The following is a 27,540-nucleotide window of genomic DNA, read 5'->3' on the forward strand; positions in this document are numbered from 1 at the left end:
CATTATCAATTTCGTGAGCCGAGTGAAATCCCCAGATTTGAGATCCGTAACTGAGAACCTCGTTGACACAAGTATCAAAAACAGCTAGCATTGTTTCAGTGTTAAAAACATTGTTATTACGAATATTTGTGATCCAATATTGGGATTTACATCATTGTTCAGCAAGTATGTTTTTGCGCACGATTAAATTTTCCATTGTAAAAGTGTAATAATCCAAGATAATAAAATTCGATTACGACCTCTAATTGAATGAATGAATGAACGACACCCCAGCACAAAAAAACACATCGGCAAATGGTAAGTATATGAAAATATTATTTATTTAAAACCAGAGTGTAAGGAGCTGTGGGCGAAAAGTATACTAGTGAGAGAGAAAAGGGTGTAGGGGCATTACACCTACCCATCGAGTCGTTAAAACTCGCTCTGGGTGGGAGCCAATACCGGGCTACGAACCCTGTACCTACCAGCCTTATGTCCAATGGCTTAACCACGACGCCACCGAGGCTAATAAACAAGACAAGACTTTATTTACACTCAGGCCGTTACACAACGACATATGAGGAATATATACATCAACATTTACTTATACACACGTGACAAGATGGTTGACATTAATTACAATACATACACAAACACATATACGGGTATCTGATAGTTTTGCATGTTTATGCAGTAAAATGTTGGTAACTAGATTACACTTCAAGGGATTATTTTTGTGCATACATATGAACAATCAGGAACTCTGAGATGTATTTTAGAGCATCACGGAATTAAAATATAACAGTTAAAGTTTGTTTTCTTAAATGACACCACTAGAGCACACTGATTTATTAATCAGCAGCTACTGGATGTCAAACATTCTGTAATTTTGACATTTTAGTCTTAGAGAGAAAACCTGCTACATTTGTTTGTATGTACCATCAGACAGAATTAAGGTTCAAATACGATGTGATGTCGTAGTCTTGAATTAAGGTTCAAGTATGCTGTGACATGGTAGTCTCTGAATTAAGGTTCAAGTATCCTGTGATGTCGTAGTCTCTGAATTAAGATTCAAGTATCCTGTGATGTCGTAGTCTCTGAATTAAGATTCAAGTATCCTGTGATGTAGTCTCTGAATTAAGGTTCAAGTATCCTGTGATGTAGTCTCTGAATTAAGGTTCAAGTATCCTGTGATGTTGTAGGTGCAGAATCCTGAATTAAGGTTCAAGTACGCTGTGATGTCGTAGTCACACATCTCCACCTGGATGTCCTTATACAAACATTCCTTTCTTCTTCCAGACGATATTTTAACACATGTATCTCAGCTACAAAATATATCACCTGTTGTGTGTCAAACACTGGTTATATAGATATCATTCAGGCAACAACAAGAGGAATCGTTTGATCTGGATCGCCATGTACTCCATTTGGTGTTTTGACTTTACGATTTTTCAAAGATATACCATCAGTCTCAGACTCCTGCAATGTTGGAGTATTCGCTGGCTTTTCGCCCATTGGCTTCCCGCCAAATGAAAATGGCGAAGAAACAGGTTTCTGCAATACAAGACGGAATGAATTAATGAATAAATGAAGGTTTAAAGGGACATTCCTGAGTTTACTACAACGTTTAATATGTTGTCGACTAACAGCCTTTTTTACGATTATAATTGCATATCAAATATATTTTTCTGCATAAAATATTAGTGGCTCTATATAAAACATGCTTCTGATCCTTCTAATATTTTTACTAGGTTAAATTTAATTTAATATCCTAAAATATTATTTTTTCGTAAGTAAAAAATTATTTGAAGACAGAATCCAGTTTAATAGTTCGTTAATAGTTTAATTCGTTTAATAGTGTGTGAATCCACCCCTGGCGCGAATACACTCGACACATCGTTGCCTCATGCTGTTGATCAGACGTCTGAAGAACTCTTGGGGAATGGCCTGCCACTCTGCCATAAGAAGTTGACCCAGATCATGAAGGTTGGCCGGAGGGGCATGGTTATCCCGAACTCTCCTGCCTAATTCGTCCCAGGCGTGCTCTATTGGGGCCAAGTCAGGCGAATATGCTGGCCAATCCATCCTGGCGATACCTTGTTGTCTGAGAAAGTCCGTTACCACCCTGGCGCGGTGGGGTCTGGCATTGTCATCCTGCAGAACTGCCCCGCCGCCAATCTGCTGAAATCCTGGGAGAACCAACGGCCGGATAATCTCATTCAGATAGCGGATTCCATTCAGGTTGCCATCCACCACATAGAGTGGGGTCCTGTGGTGGATAGAGATGCCGCCCCACACCATGACGATGCCACCACCGAACCGGTGACGTTGTCTAACATTAACGTCAGCGAAGCGCTCCCCAGGACGTCTGTAGACACGAACCCAACCGTCGTTGAACTGGAGACTAAACCTGGACTCATCAGTGAACATCACTCGACCCCACTGAACATGTTGCCACCGCAGATGAAGCGTGCACCAGTGACGTCTGGCCGTTCTGTGACGTGGTAGGAGTGGTGGTCGAACAGCCTGGCGACGGCAGCGTAGATTATTGGCTCTCAGACGATTGCGTATGGTTTGATCAGACACTCGAGTTCCATTCGCAGTCCGCAGATTGTCACGTAATCGGCGTGCAGTGGTTGTGCGTAGACGTAGAGCCATATTGGTGATGTAGCGGTCCTCTCTATTTGTAGTGCTTCAGGGTCTTCCCGAACGTGGACGATTTCGAACAGAATTCGTTGCTTGGTACCGTTGCCACAGTCGGCCAACGACACTCTGACTGACACCAAGTCTCAGAGCAACATTTCTTTGCGTATTGCCATCCTGAAGCCAAGCAATAGCCCTTCCTCGATCTTCGATAGTCAGTTGACGTCGTACCATTGTCGAATTTGGAGTGTGCACCATACACGAACGCAAGCTCCAATTATACGGAAATTCAGCATTGGGAACATGGAATACACATGCAAAGCGTGCAAGTGAAGCGCTTTGTAAAAAAGCAAGTTATGGGCACTTAGCAGACCTTTCGCTTTCGCCCTAATTTACGTGCAAATGTAAGCATGTTTTCGCCATTAGAACTAGTCGACAGTGTCAATGACAGTGGATTTTAATTCATTTATGGGTTGCTTAGACCCACTTTCGTCAAAATGGAACAATACCATGCGTGACATTATGGTCTAGCTAATATAATTGACATTCAGAAAATAATGTCGAAAATATCGTCTGACCCTTAAATTCTTTTGAGTAGTATACATGATCAGTGCCGTATCTCTGTGCAAAGCAGAGTCGAATGGTCATTTGGCAAAACGTTGAATTATTCCATGGATCTCAATCTAGTGCCTCGTCTATAGGAGAAAAGCCACTCCAAAGGAAATCATTTGCTGGGGATTTCACCTCTGTTGAATCGCCACAAAATTTATTCCATCCCTCTTGCATCGCCATGAAGAGGATTGCCAATCCCAGACTAGTTTACTAAAGCACACGCAGTTCTACCTTTAGTCTCTTTGTACTGCATTATCTTTTATTCTTTATTAAAAATGAGTTTTAATATGCATAACTTAATGGTAGTTTGTAAAGAAACATCTTTATTTATACTGGATTTTTTTTTCAATTGTGTTTTTTATTTGAGTTGGTATGGGTTTAAAACTTAATAACATGTTTTTATATGAATTTTAACTTTATTTGTTCATACATCATACCAACCATTTTGTACCAGATACCGAGGGGAAAACTAAGGGGTAAGCTTATTCAGAGAGTTGACTTATACATCATACCAACCATTTTGTACCAGAAACTAAGGGGTCAGCTTATTTACAGAGTCGGCTTATACATCATACCAACCATTTTGTACCAGATACTGAGGGGAAAACCAAGGGGTCAGCTTATTCACAGAGTCGGCTAAAACATCATACCAACCATTTTGTACCAGATACTGAGGGGAAAACTAAGGGGTCAGCTTATTCACAGAGTCGGCTAATACATAGCGATAAAAAATTTGTTTTATTTAACAGTACCACTAGAGCACATTGATTAATTAATCATCTGCTATTGGATGTTAAACATTTGGTAATTCTGACATAGTCATCAGAGGAAACATGCCATATTTTTTTCCCCATTAATAGCAAGGCATCTTTTATGATGAACTTTCCCACAGACAGGACAGAACATAGCTTTTGATATATCTGTCACAGTAAACTGACTGATCAATGGACAGGAAAAATCCAATGGAACCAACGAGGTTTGATCCTACAAACCGAAGCACCTCAGACGAATGCTCTACTGACTTGTTTATCCCGAGATAGTCTGATTTTGTTTGTTTTGTTTAACGACACCACTTGAGCACACTGATTAATAAATCATCGGCTATTGGATGTCAGATATTTGGTAATTCTGACACGTAGTCATCAGAGGAAACCTGCTACATTTTTTCTAATGCAGCAAGGGATCTCTTATATGCACTTTCCCATAGACAGGATAGCACATACCACGGCCTTTGATATACTAGTTGTCGTGCACTGGCTGGAACGAGAAATAGCCCAATGGGCCCACTGATGGGGATCGATCCCAAACAAACAGCACATCAAGCAAGTGCTTTACCACTGGGCTACGTCCCGCCCAGATAGTCTATGACAACATTACCTCACTACCATCTGCAATATTCTTTTTAAGTAAGGGGCTATCCGGTCCGCTTTCCACATCAACCTGAAACAAAGAAAGTTTAAAGCTACGTCCCGCCCAGATAGTCTATGATAACATTACCTCACTACCATCTGCAATATTCTTTGTAAGTAAGGGGCTATCCGGTCCGCTTTCCACATCAACCTGAAACAAAGAAAGTTTAAAGCTACGTCCCGCCCAGATAGTCTATGATAACATTACCTCACTATCATCTGCAATATTCTTTTTAAGTAAGGGGCTATCCGGTCCGCTTTCCATACCAGCTTCATACTCCTGAAACAAAGAAAGTTTAAAGTTTATTTTGTTTAATGACACCACTAGTCCACATTCATTAATTAATCATAATGGATGTCAAACATTTGGTAATTCTGACTCGAAGTCAACTGAGGAAACCCACTAGATTTTTCCTGATGCAGCAAGGGATATTCGATATGCACTTCCCCACAGACAGAAAAGCACATATCCTGGCCTTTGACCAGTTGTGGTGCACTGGTTGGAATGAGAAAAAACCAAACAGTTGAACAGATCTACTGACAGGCGATCGCTTGAACTGACTGAGCTAAATCCTGCCCCCTAAAAAAATCAACCTCCTCTGAGGGGATTCAAACCACAGACTCTCAGTACGAGTCCAGCACTCTACCCACTGAACTAATTGGGAAATTCCCAATAGCTACTGCCAGTAGGAGCACTTTATACCAACACTACTACATATACATGAATACTACATGAATGGCTATTAGATATCATTTATCTTATGAGTAGGGGCGTAAAGTGTTCGCTTGATGCATGGTCGGTCTGGGATCAATCCCCATCAGTGGGCCAATTGGGCTATTTCTTGATCCAGCCAGTGCACCACAACTTGTATATCAAAGGCCATGGTATGTGTTATCCTGTCTGTGGGATGATGCATATAAAAGACCCCTTGCTGCTAATCGAAAAGAGTAGCCCATGTAGTGGCGACAGCAGGTTTCCTCTCAAAATCTGTGTAGTCCTTAACCATATGTCTGACGCCATATCACCATAAATAAAATGTGTTGAGTGCGTCATTAAATAAAACATTTCTTTCTTTCCCTCTCTCACATTCCCTTCCTCTCTCTCTCTCACATTCCCTCACTCTATTTAACACTCTCTCTCCCTCAGTTATTTCTGTGCTTATATCCAACTACGGTTCAAGCACGCTGTCCTGGGCACACACCTCAATTATCTGGCCTGTCTGTTCAGGACAGTGAGTTAGTGGTTCCAGAAAGCAACCCCTACAATTGCCCACAGCAATCGACATGGATTTTTTAAATCTCCACTGCATCTTTTTTGCTGCGGAATGGACCCCAGTACTCGTGGAGACCCTATTACTAAGTCCTGTGAATGGACCCCAGTACTCGTGGAGACTCTATTACTAAGTCCTGTGAACGGACCCCAGTATTCGTGGAGACCCTATTACTAAGTCGTAGCCCAGTGGTAAAATTTTGTATTTATTTTTTATTACTAGTATATATTTATAGAAAACATATATAAAATTAACAGTTTTACCTCCTATATGTTACAATTACTTACAAATACTGAAACTAATCATCAGCTGTTGGATGTCAAACATCTGATAATTCTGATATATACCGTATATCACTGTGTATTAGCTGACTTTTCAAGCCTCTAAATACCATCATGAGAAGAGGGGCCAGCCAATACATGGAGTCAACAAAAATGTCGAAGAAAATACAACAAAATATCGTCGTGTACGGAAATACGATACTAATGAAAACATGTCGGTCATTCTAGGCTTCAAAACCTTACCATTGCGTTATTTAACCAGTATTTTTAACAGCCTCTATTAGGTCCCATACCAGTGTTTGTTTGATGCACACAATAAAAGTTATATTTTATTTAAGAAATGAAATTAAATGAAATTACTTTTATTTTTATCATGTCGACAATTTCCGACAAAAGCCACCGACAAGTAGTACCAGTATTTGGCGCCAAATGTGTCATGTGATCGGAACGGTCATTAAGTCCTTTTATAACCGCTAATATTTTGTCTTCAACTGCAAATTTAATTGGTCAGAATTGATGATTTTTACTTAACCGTCATTGTTGATATTGCAATTCCAAATAAATTATTAGAAACTACGTTTTATTACAGATATCACCATTAATAAAACAAAAGGAAGAGGTAGTGCTCATCATTGCAATTATCTATCATGGATGTTAAATGATATTTACACTGCCATATAAAAGTGAAACTACATTTATCAGCTAGTGAAAAAGATTGAAGTAAAAGAACAGAACAATGTTATCTCACATTAGGGGATATTTTTTTTGGATAAAACTTTATTCTTTTCTGGTTATTTTGAAATCTTTATTAAAATATGTTTTTTGTACATTGTACTTTGATCGGTTCACCGAAACAAATTCCCGTGATTAACTGTTTTATTTAACGGCACCACTAGAGCTCACTGATTAAGTAATCATCGGCTATTGGATGTTAAACATTTGGTAATTCTGACTCGAAGTCAACTGAGGAAACCCACTAGATTGTTCCTAATGCAGCAAGAGATATTTTATATGCACTTTCCCACAGACAGAAAAGCACATACCCTGGCCTTTGACCAGTTGTGGTGCACTGGTTGGAATGAGAGAAAAAAAAAAACAATCAGTTGAACAGATCCACTGACGTTCGATCCTGCGATGCAAGCACCTCAGGCGATCGCTCGACACCATATAACCATAAATTAAATGTGTTGAGTGTGTCATTAAATAAAACATTTCCTCCCTTCCTCATGAGTAATTTTTAAATGTATCTGACGAGCGAAAGTGAGCTCGATACATTTTTTAACAACAAGTTGTAAGACAAATGGTATCTAACGGACACAAATGTAGTATTCTATTTCTTACATATCCTCAAAAAGCAGGTTTTAAGTCAATTTAAACGTCTTTCCTGACTAAAACCTATAGAGACCTTGCGCTTGTAGCCAACTTAAGAATCAAACTCCTAGGAGAGGGAAGACTTTTAAATTTTCAATGTCAAATTTCTATTTAAAATTATTAAATTATTAAATTTACAAACACAATATTTCCTAAATATATCTGTATTAGTTTCTGAAGACTGCCCCTAAAAATACTTATCCTAAGTTTTAGAACTATCGACTCAAAACTCAGGAGAAGATAAGACTTTCAAATTTCAATTTCAATTTAAAATGTTTTTTAATAAAATTTCAAAAGTTCAATATTTCAACAAATATATCTCTATTAGTTTGTGAAGGATTCCCCAAAGGAACATTGTACCAAGTTTCAGAATAATTCAAACAACACTGTAGGAGAAGACAGACTTCAAATAACAGGTTGACGGCCGGACAAATCAGTATCAGAAAAGGTCTGCTGACAAATATTATAGCAAAGCTAACCAATCCCCAAATTCAATGTCTGAAATGGGCTAAGTATGATTCAAATAAAATTAGTATTGTTTTTGTTTTAACTCAACCTGGATATGCAGTCTAGTGGTACTACTGTACTTAGTAGGCCTAAGATTATAGATTATAAGATAGAATTAAAAAATATCTATCTTTACTTCAGTTTTACACTTCTGCAGGATTCTAAACCAAATCCCCAAATTCAATGTCTGAAAAGGGCAAAGTATGATTTAAATAAAATGTATTTGGTTTTTGGTTTTAACTCAACCTTTGACGTGCAGTCTAGTCGTACTATTGTACTTAGAATGCCTATGATGTGGAATGTGACTCTTCAGTTGTTGAGGGGATTTACGTTTCTTTACAGTATGAGAACAAAACACTGAGTCACCTACCTTCACTTCTGTCTGTTCACCAGCATCAGTATCGATGGACTGAAAGAAAACAACAACAAAATGAGACTGCCCCTGAGAATACTTGTACTAAGTTTCAGAACTATTCAATCAAAAGTTTAGATGAAGACAGACTTTAAAATGTTCAATGTTAAATTTAATAAAACTTCACAAATTCAAAATTTCCAAAATATCTCTCTATTAGTTTGGGAATACTGTTCCAAAGAATCATAGTACCAAGTTTCAGAACTATCCAATCAAAACTCTAGGAGAGGGAAGACTTAAATTTTCAATGTTAAATTTCTATTTAAAATAATTAAATTATTAAATTTACAAACAAAATATTTCCTAAATATATCTGAATTAGTTTCTGAAGACTGTCCCTAAAAATACTTATACTAAGTTTTAGAACTATCTACTCAAAACTCAGGAGAAGATATACTTTCAAATTTCAATTTCAATTTAAAATGCTTCTTAATAAAATTTCAAAAGTTCAATATTTCTAAAAATATATCTCTATTAGTTTGTGAAGGATTCCCCAAAGGATCATTGTACCAAGTTTCAGAATAATTCAATCAACACTGTAGGAGAAGATAGACTTCAAAGAACAGGTTGACGGCCTGACAAATCAGTATCAGAAAAGGTCCAATGACAAATATCATAGCAAAGCCAACCAATCCCCAAATTCAATGTCTGAAATGGGCTAAGTATGATTCAAATAAAATTAGCATTGTTTTTGTTTTAACTCAACCTGGATGTGCAGTCTAGTGGTACTACTGTACTTAGTAGGCCTATGATTTCGCACTTTCATGTGAATCTCAGATTTTAGTTTGTAATGAAAGATTATAGATTATAAGATAGAATTAAAAAGTATCTATCTTTACTTCAGTTTTACACTTCTGCAGGATTCTAAACCAAATCCCCAAATTCAATGTCTGAAAAGGGCAAAGTATGATTTAAATAAAATTAATTTTGTTTTTGTTTTAACTCTGGACATGCAGTCTAGTGGTACTATTGTACTTAGAATGCCTATGATGTGGAATGTGACTCTTCAGTTGTTGAGGTGATTTATGTTTCTTTACAGCATCAGAACAAAACCCTGAGTTATCTACCTCCAAATAAATTATTAGAAACTACATTTTATTACAGATACAACAGTTAATAAAACAAAAGGAAGAGGTAGTGCTCATCATTGCAATTATCTATCATGGATGTTAAATGATATTTACACTGCCATATAAAAGTGAAACTACATTTATCAGCTAGTGAAAAAGATTGAAGTAAAAGAACAGAACAATGTTATCTCACATTAGGGGATATTTTTTTTTATAAAACTTTATTCTTTTATGGTTATCTTGAAATCTTTATTAAAATATTTTTTTGTACATTGTACTTTGATCGGTTCACCAAAACAAATTCCTGTGATTAACTGTTGCGTGAGACCGACAATATCTCGATCCGACGTATCTATATTTTTGCCCGTTTCAGCTAAATAAAAGTTGAGTTGGCTTATACATCATACCAACCATTTTGTACCAGATACTGAGTGGAAAACTAAGGGGTCAGCTTATTCACAGAGTCGGCTAATACACAGTGATATAAAGTTTGTTTTATTTAACGGCACCACTAGAGCACATTGATTAATTAATCATCTGCTATTGGATGTTAAACATTCGGTAATTCTGACATAGTCATCAGAGGAAACCTGCCATATTTTTTCCCATTAATAGCAAGGCATCTTTTATGATGAACTTTCCCACAGACAGGACAGAACATAGCTTTTGATATATACGTCACAGTAAACTGACTGATCAATGGGACAGGAAAAATCCAATGGAACCGCCGAGGTTTGAACCTACAAACCGAAGCACCTTAAACGAGTGCTCTACTGACTTGTTTATCCCGAGATAGTCTATGATTTTGTTTGTTTGATTTAACGACACCACTTGAGCACATTGATTAATAAATCATCGGCTAATGGATGTCAAACATTTGATAATTCTGACACGTAGTCATCAGAGGAAACCTGCTACATTTTTTCTAATGCAGCAAGGGATCTCTTATATGCACTTTCCCATAGACAGGATAGCACATACCACGGCCTTTGATATACTAGTTGTCGTGCACTGGCTGGAACGAGAAATAGCCCAATGGGCCCACTGATGGGGATCGATCTCAAACCGACAGCGCATCAAGCAAGTGCTTTACCACTGGGCTACGTCCTGCCCAGATAGTCTATGACATTACCTCACTACCATCTGCAATATTCTCTTCAAGTAAGGGGCTATCCGGTCCGCTTTCCACATCAGCCTGAAACAAAGAAAGTTTAAAGCTACGTCCTGCCCAGATAGTCTATGACAACATTACCTCACTACCATCTGCCATATTCTCTTCAGGTAAGGGGATATCCGGTCCGCTTTTCATACCAGCTTCATACTGAAACAAAGAAAGATTAAAGTTTATTTTGTTTAATGACACCACTAGTCCACATCGATTAATTAATCATCGGCTACTGGATGTCAAACATTTGGTAATTCTGACTCGAAGTCAACTGAGGAAACCCTAGATTTTTCCTAATGCAGCAAGGGATCTTTTATATGCACTTTCCCACAGACAGAAAAGCACATACCCTGGCCTTTGACCAGTTGTGGTGCACTGGTTGGAATGAGAAAAAACCCAATCAGTTGAACAGTTGGATGGTATTGCATAGACGACCTGGTCATCTTTCTATCTCACACTCCCTCCATCTCTCTCTCACACTCCCTCACTATATCTATTTCACACTCCCTCCATCTCACACTTCCTCTCTCACTATCTCACACTCCCTTTCTCTCACTATCTCACAGACCCTCCCTCTCTCACACTCCTTCTCGCTCTATATCACACTCCCTCTCCCTCACACTCCCTCTCTCTATCTCACACTCCCTCTCTCTCTATCTCACACTCCCTCACTCTATCTAATTCACTCTCTCTCCCCTCTCTCATTGTTACTTCTGTGCTTATATCCTACTAAGGTTCAAGCACGCTGTCCTGGGCACACACCTCATTATCTGGCTTGTCTGTTCAGGACAGTGAGTTAGTGGTTCCAGAATGCAACCCCTACAATTGCCCACTATATTCAGTTTTTCTTTACACATGTTTTCTTGCCGCAGACAATTTCTTAATTGTGGAGGTTGGAATGATGATGGGGGAGATTTATAGTTATATCTGGTGATTTTATTAGAAAATTTTCTGTATGCAAATTAGCTTTAAATTTAAAAAAAGAAGTATTTTGTGGGTGAAAAGTATATGAAAAATTGCCTCGCACAATCCACCCCCCATCCCTCCACATCCATATGTTCAATTCTGGACCAGCCCTGAATCGCGTCTAGCTGGTATCTTCCATTATGACTAGTTCCCATTTTGACTACTCCTAGGTTTGACTACTTCCCATTATTACTACTTCCCAGTTTGACTACTTCCCAGTTTGACTACTCCCAGTTTGACTACTTCCCATTATGACTACTTCCCATTATGACTACTCTCCAGTTTGACTACTTCCCATTATGACTACTTCCCAGTTCGACTACTTCCCAGTTCGACTACTCTCCAGTTCAACTACTCTCCAGTTCGACTACTCTCCAGTTTGACTAGTTCCCAGTGTGACTACTCTCCAGTGTGTCTACTTCCGGTTTGACTACTCCCCAGTTTGACTACTTCCCAGTCTGACTACTCCCAGTCTGACTACTTCCCAGTCTGACTACTTCCCATTATGACTACTACCATTATGACTACTCCCCAGTGTGACTACTCCCAGTGTGACTACTCCCAGTTTGACTACTCCCAGTTTGACTACTTCCCAATTTGACTACTTCCACGTTTGACTACTTCCCAGATTGACTACTGGTAAAAATAAGGCTGAGGAAACACACCTCTATGACAATGAACTGCACTTATGCATAGATTAACAAACAATTGTATATTTTAAAGTTACATTCTCTGGTTACCATATTATAACATCAAGTACAAATATGAAATACAAGCTCAAATGCACTTTTAAAAAAATCGTGTGTGTTTGCTATGAACGGAGATCGTCAAAAGTATACTCTCGATTCCTCGCCTGTGCCTCCATAGCTCGGCAAAGTACAAACGACAGCCTGTTGTCAGTTTCAGTTAACACGTGCGTTTGCCGATTTCAAATTGTAGGGTTCGTCTCAAAAAATTAAAAGAGAAATCTTGCACTGTGCGAAGAACGTTTGGTTGAGGATGCGGTACTAGAGTCTTTTGTTAAAATTGGTTTGATCTTGACAACGCATTATCGACAATCGTACCTTCCTATTTCAGAATTAATATTTTATAAAGTGTTAGTAGAACTTTCAAAGTTTAGTTTGTATACTAGTAACACATTAATCATGTATATATTTTTTAATAAAAAATATACTAAAGTAGACAACAAACGTTTTCAGTTCTTAATTTTACGTGTTAAAATCGACAAATTGAAATAAATATTATTTCGTTTGGAAAGGGTAAAGTTAGTGGGGGGGGTTGTTTAACGACATCAAAGTTAGAGCATATTGATTTAATAATCATCCGGTGCCATACAACCGTAAATAAAATGTGCTGAGTGCGTCGTTAAATAAAACATATCCTATCCTTCCTTCCATCTGCTGTTGGATGTCTAACATTTGGTAATTTTGACATATAATCTTAGAGAGGAATCGGGTGCATGTACAGGGGGAGGGTATTGGAGGTCGAAACCCTTACTTGCCCAAGCTTAAACAAATTTGAAATGTATTTTCTGGGGGACCATGGCCCCATATAAACTTCGCTCAACACAGTATATAACCCCAACCCCGATGAAATCCCTGCACAAGCGCCTTGAAAACCCACTACATTTTTTTTAGCAAGGGATCTTTTATATGTACCATCCAGACCTGTCAACCCTCCCGGATTCCGCGGGAGTCTCCCGGTATTTGATCAAATCTCCTTTCACCTGTGCGGGAGACAGTTTCTCCTGTTAAATGACATTTTTGTAAGCATAAAAAAAATCGATCCTCTTTTGTCAAAATAACAGAAGGGAAGTAACTCTGCCTTTTTTTCTCATTCGGAAAATGTCGACTACTTTCGGCTTCTGAGAATGTAACAGGCCAAATTGTCCCGACTGTTTAACCTTTGCCGAAGTGAGAATTGTGGGATAGCCTATTTATATTGTTAAAAAAGCACATGGAGTTTATAAAATGACGTGTTATTATAATGTTTGTTGTCATCGTAATGGCTACGAAGCGTGTTGCCGCTAATTCAACAGGCTGTGTATTGACATTCAGTGTTGCCATATAAAAAATAAAAAAATATCCAATTTAGTTCTAATAACACCTCTGAATTGTAAAATGTCTTCCCACTGGATTACATAATGCAACTATGACGAATCTGAACTGCCAGTCTCCGAGTTGACAGTGATACACACGATGCATGTTAAAATCACATGTCACAGCAAGACAACGAAAATACCAATTAGCTGTATAAACATACTTGTGTCAGTTAATTTTGTATGTTTGTGCAGTAAAATGTTGGTTATAAGGGTACACTTCAAGAAATTATTTTTGTACAATTAAAAAATGTTGTGTTTGACATTGACATAAAGTTAATCACGGAAATGGGTATAATTCCAGTATATTTCACAAGATGTCCGTAATGAGGTTTTACTTATGATTAATGAAAATACAATGTTTATTGCATCATTTTAATGATTTTAAATAAGTACCATGCCACCGTTCCTCATTATAGTAAAAACTGAATATTAATTTATAAGATTTATATAAATTTGTCTTTGGTATTTAATTACACTAACTACAAATGATAATGTAACGCAACCTGTAAGGCTGTAAATGTAATACCGTAAATGTACTAATTAAATTTTTTATTTCTTGTTCATGTTCTTAACATTTTGGATTTTTTTTTTTTTTTTTTAATGCCAAGATCTAAGGTTAAGAAGTATATATGACATTATAAAGTATTCATATAACTTATTGTAATAATGTTTTTTTTAAATCTTGCGATTTTGGGTTAAATTGTGTGAATTTAAAAAATCTCCTGCTTTTTGACAAAATCTCCTGCTTTTTCAACACACACCTCCTGCTTTCTCTGGACTAAAGACAGGTCTGGTACCATCCCACAGACAGGATATCACATAGTCTTTTATATACCCGCCGATGGGGATCGATCCTAGACTGACCGCGCATTTCCAAAACACACCTTTTTAGGTCTAAGTAATGAATAAAAATAACATATAGTCTTGAAAAATGTTACGTAAATCGAACACAGTACCCTCTTCCTCTACCCCTAGAGTGTTACATAATTAGTAACACCCCCTTACATGTAATGGGTATGCCAACAGCTGGCCACTGTCAAAATATTAAGGCAAATCCCCTACCCAATGACCCCTGGAAAGGCGTTGTACCATACCTCTATGGATATAAATATGTTTTGGAAATATGAGACGACCCCTCAATCAAGACAGATAAATTTGTTCAAAAATTGCGAAATATCACGTGATCTCTTGTTGGGGAATTCCACACTTGTGATAAGCCAATGAAAACCGAGATCGGTAGGAGCCCATCAAAAGTGTCCCACTTTCGAAATACTGGCTTTGTTTTTGACCTGGATAAGCCAGCGTAGTGAAACCAATGCGGAGTGCGGCGTCATATGCACCAAATGTAATTGGATTTTCTGTTCTACACGTATATGCTTAAATAATAAAAATATTCCGGATACTGCCGCTTTAAAATGTCTGTATATTTCATAATAAACATGAAACCATCTAATGTAGATTTAAAAATGTCTGTATGTTTTGCACCCCACTGCGAAGTTACAAACTCAGCCCTCTCCAGTCCAGCCATTGTGAATGTTTACTCGGCCTTATTTTTACCAGTAGTCAAACTGGGGAGTAGTCATAATGGGAGTGAACCGTCTAGCTTTATTTTGAAAAGTTTTTGTTTTAAGATAAACAAATGCAAGCTTTCTGCCAGAAAGTAATTTGAGTGTATGTAATAAAAACAAAACAGATCCTAAGTGCCCCATCTAGGTGATTATAGATTTGACATATTTCGAAAATGAAATTTCACGTACTTTGCCAAATATTAAACAGCAGTTCTTTTACTATAGACTTTATAAAACAAATATGTCTCATTAATTTTAAAAATTGTAGGTAACCAGAAGTCAGTTCACGTAAGTTTTACTTAGGTAACCGATTGTTCAGTTATGTATATATATTTCTCGTAACCGATAAGTTAGGCCTACCTAATCCTAAAACACGTGAACTACGGTTCTGTGCTACATAGGTGGTCCAAATGTATTAAAAAACATAAACTAATTTTCAATTTTATTTCTGATAGGGTACTTTTAATTTTATAAATTAATTGTTCACCACATAACCAATTGGCGGTTCATGTGATTTTAAAGTTGCGTAACCGACACACGAACAGGGGCCTAATTCACAAAGCTCTCTTAGGCTCTGCTAGAGAACAAAGCATCCTCTTTGCAAGACTTTTAGCATTGCACTGCGATATCGCAAAGTTGCGAGAGTTTAATGAATTAGGCCCCAGAACAACAAATATTGTGCTCAGGGGTTTGTAATTTTACCCTCTGGCAGAAACCCTGACTTGAATGTTTAATACCTTGTCATTTAAAACCTTGGCATTAGACTGGTCACCTAGCTGTACAAATCCACAGTTGTTGATAATAATAGTCTTTGGTTGCTGATCTGAAACACACAAAAACAGATTTAAACACCAAATACATGGTGAAAAATTGTTCAGTATATTGTTTGTTTTGTTTAACAACACCACTAGAGCACATTGATTAATTAATCATCGGCTATTGGATGACAAACATTTGGTAATTCTGACCCAATGGGTCCACTGACGTAGATCAATCCCAGACTGACCGTGCATAAAGCGAACACTTTACCACTGGGCTATATCCCACCCCCTTGAAAAAGAAAAAAAAAAACCTTATAAACCTCGGATATACCGGTAGTGAGCTTCGTGGTCTAGTGGATAAGCTGCTGGATAATCAAGCAGACGACAGTTGGTTCAAATCCCGTCAAAGCTGGCTCACAGTTTCATTCATCTTTCTCATCTGTTTCGACCCTTTCTGTCAGTTTCCTCCGACTTTGTCTTCTGAGCTGTCCACACCATCTGTCTCAACTTCCTCTATGGGTGCAGTCTCGGTGTATTTCCCTGCACCCACCTGCCATCCTCTGCCACTAATAAAGCAGGTCTGATCTACGGCACTAACTAATTACGGCCGGTAGTTGGGGTGTATAGTAGGTGGTTACAAGTGCCTCTTAACAATGCCAGAAGTAACTACTGAACACTGATAGCCACAAGAGACAAGCACCTGTCGCAGTTGGAGAGACAAGGACTGGGATGTGGAGGTGGACAGTTAAAGAAGTTGAAATATAGGAGAAATTAACAGACTGTGAAGACATTTGATGAAATTCAAAGGAGAGAAAGGAAAGGGGGCAGTGGGATAATAATAATAATACAAATAATAAATAAATAAACCTTGCATATTTTCTGTGTTGACTGAATCTATATTGAACCCTTCTAGAGGGCTACTGCCACTCACAGCCAGCTTCGCTTTGTCTGATGGATCGTCACTTGTTGGGTTCACACCTGACAGCAACCTTTTGTCTACAAACAAACAACACATTTCAAAAACAATCTTCCAAATTTATATTTCTCTCCTATCAGAACCATATTTGGTGTGTGAGTGTCTATCTATCTGTCTGTCTGTTTGCCTTCCTGCCTGCTTGTCTTGCTAAAGCTCGCTCCAACGATTGAGTGTCTTGAGACTTGTGTCAGAAAAAACATCTACAAAAGGACGAGTGACAGAAACTATTATTCCATAATTTATCAAGGAAGGAAAAGATTGGCAAAGAGTATTTTTTGACAGTAATAAGTATTTCAGTGATGAGCATTACGTAAAGAATATGGATTTGTTTCAACAACTGGTTATCAGTATTGTATGTTAATGTATTCTTATCATTTATATTCTCATTGGTGAGCAAGACACTGCTCACCTGAACTTATGTAGGAGAGCATTAAAAAATGTTTTCTCAATGTACAAGTTTACAGTACTTTTGAGTAAATGTATAAATTAGTGATATTGGCATGTAACAAGGTGAACAGTTTTTTGTGTCATTAAACAGATTCAATGTACAATAAATGACACTGAAACCGTCTCTACTTTTATGATGGTAACAGAAGGAAGGAAATGTTTTATTTAATGAAGCACTCAACACATTTTATTTATGGTTATATGGTGTTAGACATATGGTTAAGGACCACACAGATATAGAGAGAAGAAACTCGCTGTCGTCACTTCATGGGCGACTCTTTTCGATTAGCAGCAAGGGATCTTTCCCACAGACAGGATAGTACATACCATGGCCTTTGTTACACCAGTTGTGGAGCACTGGCTGGAATGAGAAATAGCCCAATGGGGCCACCAATGGGGATCGATCCTAAACTGACCGCCCCTCAAGCAGGCGTTTTACCACTGGGCTAAGTCCCACCACCATGGAAACAGAAGTCAACATTTTGTTCAGTATCATATTGCTATTCGCGACACAAGTTTCAAAGTTTGCTACACAATTTAAAAACTCTAAAACACTAATTGTTAATCGATATTCAATTGACTAGAAATATCGCTAATCAGGATTTTGAGAACAAAATGTTCCCTGGGGTCTAATGCATGAATCGAGACAATGACGTTGTCTCGGACTATTTGCGAACGCCAAAACTTTCACGTGAAAGTCAGAATGCATGAATGAAGACAAGCCAAAGTATGGGACTACTGGAGGGATGAAATCACTCAAATTTTGGACCTGCTACAACCCAGGCGTAAATACAGTAGTCTCTGACAACCGGTTACATTCAGTATAGCTGATGTTGCACTGATGTGTTTTATAGACTTACGATTAGGGTTAACTGAATTTATACCCACATTTTGTAAAAGGGGGAGGGGCCTCACAAAATTATAAAAAGGGCAATTTCGTTTTGTCGAAGGCAAATTATTCGACCTCCCAAAGAGTGCAAGATCTTTATGCGGGTTTGGGGACATGTTCATCGGAAATTGTTGAAATAAAGATACCCAGAGACGTGTTTTCACAACAGTTGAGTGTTGTGCATTGTGGATGATGAATTTAAAAAGGGCACTTAAAACGGAAGCCCTCTGGGCCCGCCAATGGGACGTATATAATGTCGATCAAATGTATCATAATTTTCTGTTGTACCGGTATATTATTTATCAACTACATGTCAATAGGAACCAGGGGCCTCTGACACCCGTCTACCACCCGATAATTATTCAGAATTAATAGTGGGAGTACTTGTTTGTTAAAAGTCTTAAATACAGGTCTATAATTGTTTTATTATCAGTTATAACTTCAAATTATATGTTAAAATTTTAACATTTTATTACCATAGTTGAATCGATAGTACCAATATCCGATGTCGGTCCTACACAGTGAGTCATACAAATCTTATTCGCATAAAATACGAAAAAGTAAAAAAGTTTTATTTAACGACACCACTAGAGCACTTTTGTTTATTAATCATCGGTTATTGCATGTCAAACATTTTGTAATGTTTTTCTAGTAGTCTTAAAGGAAACCCGCTACATTTTTCCATTAGCAGCAAGGATAGTTTATATGCATTTCCCCCACAGACAGGATAACACATACCACGGCTTTTGATATACCAGTCATGATGCACTTGTTGTGATGGGGAAAACCCCAAGCAGAATATGGATTTGAATAAATATTTTTATTTATTATTATTTTGTATTTTTTTACTCCGACAGATCACAAGAATGTAGCTCATAACGTTACATCATTAGAAACTGATTTTATAAGACCAGAGTTGATTACAAACAATTTAAATTATGTTTATATATTCATATTTATATATGACCTCACATTTAATGTTTGACCCCCCCCCCACCCCATTTATCGCCATCTATGTTTCACGAGTTGTTTTAAAATATATCTAACGAGCGAATGCGTCCAAACCTATTTGATTAAAATATATAAAAATAACAAAATATGTTCGTTAATCAGGGAATATGTTATGTAATTGTTATAAATATATAAAACGCGTGAAACTGGGGTGTTGTATGCTTTACTGTATATTATATAACGCATGAGTTGTTTTAAATTGAGGGGCGTATTCGATTGCCTTAATTCGATGTTACGTAAATGGGAAATTAAAAACAAAATTGGCGATTTACAGGTATGGTTTAATTGGCAGGTGCAACTCTGAGATTTTTAAATAGCGTGACCCATAATCTTGTGATGGATTAAAAAAATTAATCACAATTATAAAGTAACAGACACACTAGTTTATCTGATTCAAAACCCCCAGCTTTCTTCATATTTTCTCACCTTATTAATAATTTGTGCTATAGTGCCACCATTACCACAATAAATATTGTAGAGAGTACATGTAGTTCCATTAAAAATACAAAATCAGTGTGATGTCAAAAACGTTTTCTATTATTTCTTGCAATGTTATAGTTTATATATTGGAGTGTTTCAGTGCAAGAAAATTCTTGGGATTTTCTACTTTATAAATAGAAATACAGCGAACGCTGTGACAATCGTGTTAAAGTCTCGAACTTCGTTGTCGTAGTCGCACGTCGGGTCTATGCATAGAAAACTGACGACGGCCAAAGTCTTGACGTATATAGTCCGGGACAATGAGTTGTTAAGAGACTTTCAGTTGTCTCGGTTCATGCATGAGACCCCTGGATACAACTACACTGTCATCTGAGAATGGTTAACAGCAGGCTCCTGAAAATTGCGAGACCGATAGTTTTGTTTGTGCATCGCTCACGTAAGTATAGTTTGTGTAACCCTTTTTCGTTTGCACATTGAATTTATGACATCACCTTCATGGTCACAACGGGTTAAATAACAAAATAGGTTACCTGAATTTATTTCTGCGTAATCCATAAATGGCGTACGCAAATTTTGAATTCTCAGAGGGCTGTAACAGTAACCTAAATAGCCATAAATGTATACGTCACATTGAAGACAATCTCAGATGTGCCTGTGGACATCCTACTGAAGACGCAGGACATATCCTATGTCATGGTCCACTTTTCATGGTGCATCACAATATAATACCCATTTACAGAAATACTATAACATTTCACTATTTTGTGATCTGCAGTTAAACGCGCTCTCTCACAGATGGTTGACCTAATTACTGACCCAACAAGGTATTATATGACAATATATACATTTGATTTGTACCTAAAAGTACTTTATTGAACCATCTATATGACCACCATATCACACTTATTATTGATATTTTATACAAATAATTGAATTATGGGTACGGTCCATAATTCTGAGAAAAATAACGGCTATTTGGAGTGCAGAGGTGTGACATATTATTTTGAGTCACGTGACGGGCATTCCCTGAATAACCGCAGTGTCAAAACGATTTACCAAGCTCTTGTAGGGTAAATAGAAAAACAACAACAATGAAAATAAGTTATTAAAAAAATAATAAAAACATGTACTGAATGATAATAAGCTTATACATTAATTTATTTTAGTAACAGAAGCATGTTAAACATCGACAATCCCGACTAGTTAGGCCTTTGCATCTATAGGTAAATTTATCGTTAGTCGTACGCGAAAAACTCTAAATATTTGGAACATGAACACCTTTATTTTCCACCTTGTCAAATTCATTATCATGCAAAATGTGCCATAAAAAAAGTTAACAGCTGACTTGAGATAGGAATTGTTACATTTTTAAAGAATACTCTGAACTAGACGGTGTTTATATACGATGTGACTATATATACGGAGGCCGTGTATATAGCCTCCACTGACGAGGGTTGGCTATATTCACAGCAAAACTGTATATAAGCGGTAAATAAGTACATGTAATTGATTGATCCATATTACCGAACCATCTGGAACAGGAGGAATACATACTAAGTACTGTACGAACAGTGCATTTTCTGAACATGGGAGGGAGTGGGTTAAGTATATGAATTTAGCGGACCCTTTTGTGTACGTTTTCCAAAGATATATGAATAGCGTCATATTGTCCCTACAGTACTAACAAAAAAGTTATAATAATAAATAAATAAGTAAATAAATAATAATAATAATAATAATAATAATGATGAATAAATAAATAAATAAACATTATTACAAATTATCAGCTGCTGAGGTACATGTAGATTTTGAGGCTGCTTACGTAAATTTTTAAAAAAAGTAAATTTTACAGCAAATAAATATGACTAAAAGGTTATTTTGCTGTATTTAGTCACATTTCAAATGCTCAAAATTGTAAGGGGCAATAAAACTCAAAATAAATTAAGTAAAGCTGAGACAACTCCCGGGTCCCCCTCTAAATTTATGTAATGTTTCTGTAACAAACGCCCCCACCCACCCCACTGCGACGTGATTTTACCAACATTATAATACATGTAATAATAATAATAATAATAATAATACACAATTATTACTACTACTACTACTACTATTATTAGCCTACTGCTACCTTTTTGGGGTGGAGGGGCGGTGTTTTATCTGGAGGAGTTTTGGCTATAAAAATGCAACAGTAACACACACACAAACGGCAGACTGAACTTGTCCCTGCATGTAGAACTGGATTAAACTGGGTTAAGTAATAATTAGCCAACCTTTGGATGACAAAACATGCAACAGTACACTGGGGTTTTTTACGCTATACATTAAAACCGAAATACCACTTTGCAAACCAGTCAAAATAATTTGCACACGCGCCTGATAATAATAATAATAAATGGTGAGTTCATGTTCCGACTGTTTAATATTTTATTTCAGCGTATTCACGGTTATTTTTGTCATGAAATAATTTTTTATTTTTTTATTTGCCATGTATATAGCCGGCCCTCATTTCCCAAGTCTCTATACACGGTGATCGTTTATATAAAATCTAAAAATACATTATACGGTTGTCGTATATATAGCCTCATCACTACGAGTCTGTTTTTCCATATTTTAAATGTCTCATTTAAAGAAGAGTTCCAAATTTTAAAACTGAATCGTGTCATGGAAATCCCTCGATCGTAGTTCAATTAAAATCTTTTGGATCATACAATAACTAGGTTTGGTATTCCAAATGAATGTAATTTCCATTTATAATGCATATTTAGAGAAATAAGGCCCACTAAATCCATGATTGAGCTCCTTTAACGAAGCAGGAAAATATAGATATTTTAAAATCAGTTCAGGACTTTATTGCAAGCAGTAGATGTTTTGTAACTTAATAGCTGTTCATTTCTCTCTTTACGACTGTCAATCTGGGGTTTTTTCTCTCCTCTTTCCTGTTTTTCTCTCTTCTCCACTTCTCTAGAACTTTGTTTCCTGTTTCTCTTTAATCTGCAGTCAATTTTTTAAACTGATTCAGTTTACCACTATTGTTGTTACATGTCTATCAATTATGTATATGCTACTATTTCCCCGTCATCTGGTTTACATGGATGGATCCATTTTAACTAGAGCTGAGCAGTATTGAAATTTCAGGTTCAGTATCAGTATTTTTGGGGTGATTTACCTCGGTATCGATACAGTATTCAGTATGGACACAATACCAATATCGAGCAGTATGTTCGGTATACGCTGTTTTAAATGCATGCCTGAGTTAAGGCTCACCCACTAATGTTACCTAAATAAAATTAAATTAAATACACACGGTCCTCGTCGAGTGGTATTTTCAGTATACTCTGCTTTAAATGCATGCCTGATTTCAGACTCCCCAGCTAATTTTATCTTGGGTTTTTTCAAGTTCAAGTTTATTTATTGCCTTAAGGTTTACAACTCATCAGCATACATAATAAATACATGTATGTATACAATATGTACAGTATAATGGTGGGGAGTGATTTTCACAAAATATGGTAAATAATATAAATAAAATTAAATTCCATATACAAGGCCCTCATCAACTCTTCTTCTCAGCTATTATTCAATCATCAGATATATGGTTAGTGCTTTACTATATGACAGGAAACATTTTTCAATACTATTTCGGTATTTTGAGATTTGCTCGGTACGGTAAAGTGGTATTAATATGATACTGATACCGAACGGTATATACCGTATACCACCCAGCAGCTCTAGTTTTTAATTTGTGGGGGAAGGATCTGATATAGGCTTAAAGGGACAGACCCTATTTTTTAACACTACAGCATATTTTTTACTATTAGAGCCGTGTTACGGTGTATGATCACTGAAATCAAACATTACTTATATTTTATTGTTTAGATAAACCATTTCCGTACAAGTGTTTCTGGCCATCCCATTGTTTTTAATATCACAAAATGCATTTTTCACATTTTTAAAAATGCATGTGCGTCTGAGCAGTAGCGGTTATTGATTCGAGTTCTAGTCTATTTTTAAGGATATTTTGCTGTTTTAACGTCACAGACTCTTGTTTCACTCTGTTGTAACTTTATCCAACGGTGCTACAGGTTTGTAGATTAACTAAACTTAGTGTCCATTTTTAAGCCTGTCAACCAATCCCACTACTATAACAAAGATGGAATAAATATTGTTTAAAATTAAAATTGATTACATATTATACGGTAGCTTGCGCTGGCGAGTTTTTTAAATATCTTTTGTCAGGTCAGGTCATAGGGTTTAACGTGCACATTCAGAGCAACAAAAAAAAGTTTGTTTTATTTAACGACACCACTAGAGCACATTTTTTTTTTAATCTTATCATCGGCTATTGGACGTCAAACATATGGTCATTCTGACACTGTTTTTAGAGGAAAACTGCTGTCGACACATAGGCTACTCTTTTACAACAGGAAGCAAGGGATCTTTTATTTGCATTTCCCACAGGCAGGATAGCACAAACCATGGCCTTTGTTGAACCAGTTATGGAACACTGGTCAGTGCAAGTGGTGTACACCTACCCATTGAGCCTTGCGGAGCACTCACTCAGGGTTTGGAGTCGGTATCTGGATTGAAAATCCCATGCCTTGACTGGGATCCGAACCCAGTACCTACCAGCCTGTAGACCGATGGCCTAACCACGACACCACCGAGGCCGGTACATTCAGAGCAAGCTGTTTTAGCGCATGTCTGTCATGGGCACAGGTGCTGGCCTCAGCCGGCTCCTCCGTCCAGGACAGGAAAGAGTTGGGGTGGGTGGGAGAGGGTACTGCCTGTGCTGGCAGGTACAAGAGATCACCAGCAGCCCGACCGAGGTCGGTAACAGACGGAGGGTAGATGTTAGTGCTATGGAATTTGGAATGTCCCGTAGGATTAAAGCCAAAGGTAAAAAGTGTGCAGTTTGAGTGAAGGAAATTAGGCGTGTTTCTGAACGGTCCGTCGAAAGTGAAAGGAGGGAGTTACATATGTTTGTGATTTTAATACTTTTTGTGCTGTTTTGATCTTTTGGGTCTTTTCGCTTTCCAATTATGGATTTCTTCCACGAGTCTTTTCTGCTTCGGCACCTCTTAAGTTTGAAAACTAAAACCAAACAAAAGCAAAACCAGCTGTTATTTTACATGTGCATGTAGGTACTTGTCTATAGAAGAAGTTTGTTTTGTTTAACGGCACCACTAGAGCACATCAATTTATTAATCATCAGCTACTGGATGTCAAACATTTGGTAATTTTGACATATAGTCTTAGAGAGGAAACCCGCTAGAGTTTTTACATTAGTAGCAAGGGATCTTTTTATATGCATCATCCCATAGACAGGACAGCACATATCACGGCATTTGATATACCTTTTCGTGGTGCACTGGTTGGAATGAGAAATAACCCAATGGAACAACCGACGGGCATCAACAAGCGCTTTACCACTGAGCTACGTCCCTCCCTTTTTTGTATGAAAGCGACGGGGATCGATCCTAGACTGACAGCGCTTTACCACTGGACTACAACAGAACGGATGAATGGCCGTATGTTTGAACAAATAACAAGCATTCTGAGAGTACAACACATTTTCGTATCTCCTACGTTCAAGGGCCATAACTCGTGTCAAAATTTGGGTAAATCACCTTGTGAAAGTCAAACTTGATCTGTAGCAATATAAACATACACACAAAATTTCAGCTCAGTATCTTGAGGTATTGCAACAAAAAAAGTCCGAAAAACATGAAAGGAGTTTTGATCGTAGATTTAACAAAGTGTTGTTATGATGTTAAATTAAAAAACGTTTTTGTAAAATATAAAAGAAGGTATGTAAATTGTAATAAATACAGCACTTCACATGCATTGTTTTTGCTTCCTATTTATTGCACTCATTTATTTTGAGAAAGAACATACGCGGTCTCGTGGTATATATTTTTGCGCAAAATAAACTTGTGCCATAATAGGAAGCGAAAACAACGTATGTGAAGTTCTGTATATGTATCATACATGAGGTAACTTATTTGGTTCGAAAGATTTGTGAGCACAGTACTTTATCTACGCAATTATTTTTCACGATTTACGATTTTAACAATGTACATGTATAACACTATTAACAGTTACAAAATGTATAAAATTGCATAGCGTATCGAAGCAATTTTATAATAAATTTGTGACTGTTATATAAGAATTGTTCATCATTTTTTGCAAATTTATCAATGTATAACAGTTACAAATTGTGACTTAAATTATACATCGATAAGTTCACAAAAAATGACGAACAATTCTTAACAATTTTTAACATTCTTCTCATGATCTGCTTTATGTAATGACGCCCCATTTGACATAATGACGTCATTTTCTGAGGTATTTAGTTTAAAATCCTTCACTACGCATTCTGAGGTTTATAGAAGGATAACATTCAGGTTTTTTTGGTGACATGACGAATTTTGGCACTGACATTACTGTAGTAGTGTTGGTTTAAAAGTGCTCCTACTGGCAGTAGCTAGTGGTGATGACCTCGGTGCTGTAGTGGTTAAGCCATTGGACATGAGGCTGGTAGGTACAGGGTTCGCAGCCCGGTACCGGCTCCAACCCAGAGCGAGTTTTAACAACTTAGTGGGAAGGTGTAAGGCCACTACACCCTCTTCTCTCTCACTAACCACTAACCAACTAACAGCTAACACACTGTCCTAGACAGAGAGCCCAGACAGCTGAGGTGTGTGCCCAGGACAGCGTGCTTGAACATTAATTGGATGTGAAGCACGAAAATAAGTTGAAATGAAATATGCAATAATCAGACATATTGTTAGTGCTTTACTATATGGCAGGAAACATTTTTCAATACAATTTTGATATTTTGAGATTTGCTCGGTATGGTAAAGTGGTATTGATATGATACTAATACTGAACGGTATATACGGTATACCGCCCAGCAGCTCTAGTTTTTAATTTGTGGGGGAAGGTTCTGAAAAGTAGCGGCTATTGATTCGAGTTCTAGTCTATTTTTTAAAGGATATTTCCCGGTTTTAACATCACAGACTCTTCTTTCACTATGTTGTAACTTTATCCAAATGTATTACAGGTTTGTAGATTAATTAAACTTAGTGTCCATTTTTACGAGTTAAAAGTAGGATCTGCATCTTTCAGCCTGTCAACCAATCCCACCACTATAACAAAGATGGAATAAATATCGTTTAAAATTAAAATTGATTACATATTATACGGTAACTTGTATTGGCGATTTAAAAAAAAAATCTTTTGTCAGGTCAGGTCATAGGGTTTAACAGAGGCTGGTACATTCAGAGCAAGCTGTTATAGCGCACGCCTGTTATGAGCACATGTGCTGGCCTCAGCCGGCTTCTCCGTCCAGGACAGGAAAGGTTTGGGGTGGGTGGGAGAAGGGACCGCCTGCGCTGGCAGGTACAAGAGATCACCAGCAGCCCGACCAAGGTCAGTAACAGGAGGAGGAATGTCCCGTAGGATTAAAGCCAAAGGGAAAAAGTGTGCAGTTTGAGTGAAGGACGTATGTTTTTTATTTTAATACCTTTTGAGCTGTTCTGACGACAACCGGAATCTTGATCTTTTGGAATCACTGGGTCTTTTTGCTTCAAACATCTGCTAAATAATCCAATTATGGATTCTTTTCTGCTTCGGCGCCTCTTAAGTTAAAAAACTAAAA

The 27,540-nt window shown here is 37.3% G+C and overlaps 1 protein-coding gene across 1 annotated transcript; it reads right to left on the reverse strand.

The window, feature by feature from the left end:
• Positions 1-894: 894 nt before the first annotated feature.
• On the reverse strand, positions 895-27,526 carry LOC121387702. Its single transcript, XM_041518896.1, has 7 exons — positions 27,406-27,526; positions 16,984-17,112; positions 16,093-16,178; positions 10,808-10,876; positions 8,444-8,482; positions 4,852-4,923; positions 895-1,533 (listed from the first exon to the last, which is right to left on the reverse strand). Exons 2-7 carry the CDS (start codon positions 16,988-16,990, stop codon positions 1,357-1,359), a joined length of 450 nt encoding a protein of 149 aa, XP_041374830.1. The 5' UTR covers positions 16,991-17,112; positions 27,406-27,526; the 3' UTR covers positions 895-1,356.
• Positions 27,527-27,540: the final 14 nt, after the last annotated feature.

This window comes from Gigantopelta aegis, chromosome 13 (assembly GCF_016097555.1).
Source record: "Gigantopelta aegis isolate Gae_Host chromosome 13, Gae_host_genome, whole genome shotgun sequence".
In the NCBI taxonomy this organism is placed as follows: domain Eukaryota; kingdom Metazoa; phylum Mollusca; class Gastropoda; order Neomphalida; family Peltospiridae; genus Gigantopelta; species Gigantopelta aegis.

Excerpts from the sequence above, each read along its gene's own strand:
- LOC121387702 (XM_041518896.1), bottom strand. Across the intron at positions 4,924-8,443 it reads GTGAACAGACAGAAGTGAAG|GAGTATGAAGCTGGTATGGA; the intron begins GTAGGTGACTCA and ends TCTTTGTTTCAG. Across the intron at positions 1,534-4,851 it reads ATATTGCAGATGATAGTGAG|AAACCTGTTTCTTCGCCATT; the intron begins GTAATGTTATCA and ends CTTGTATTGCAG.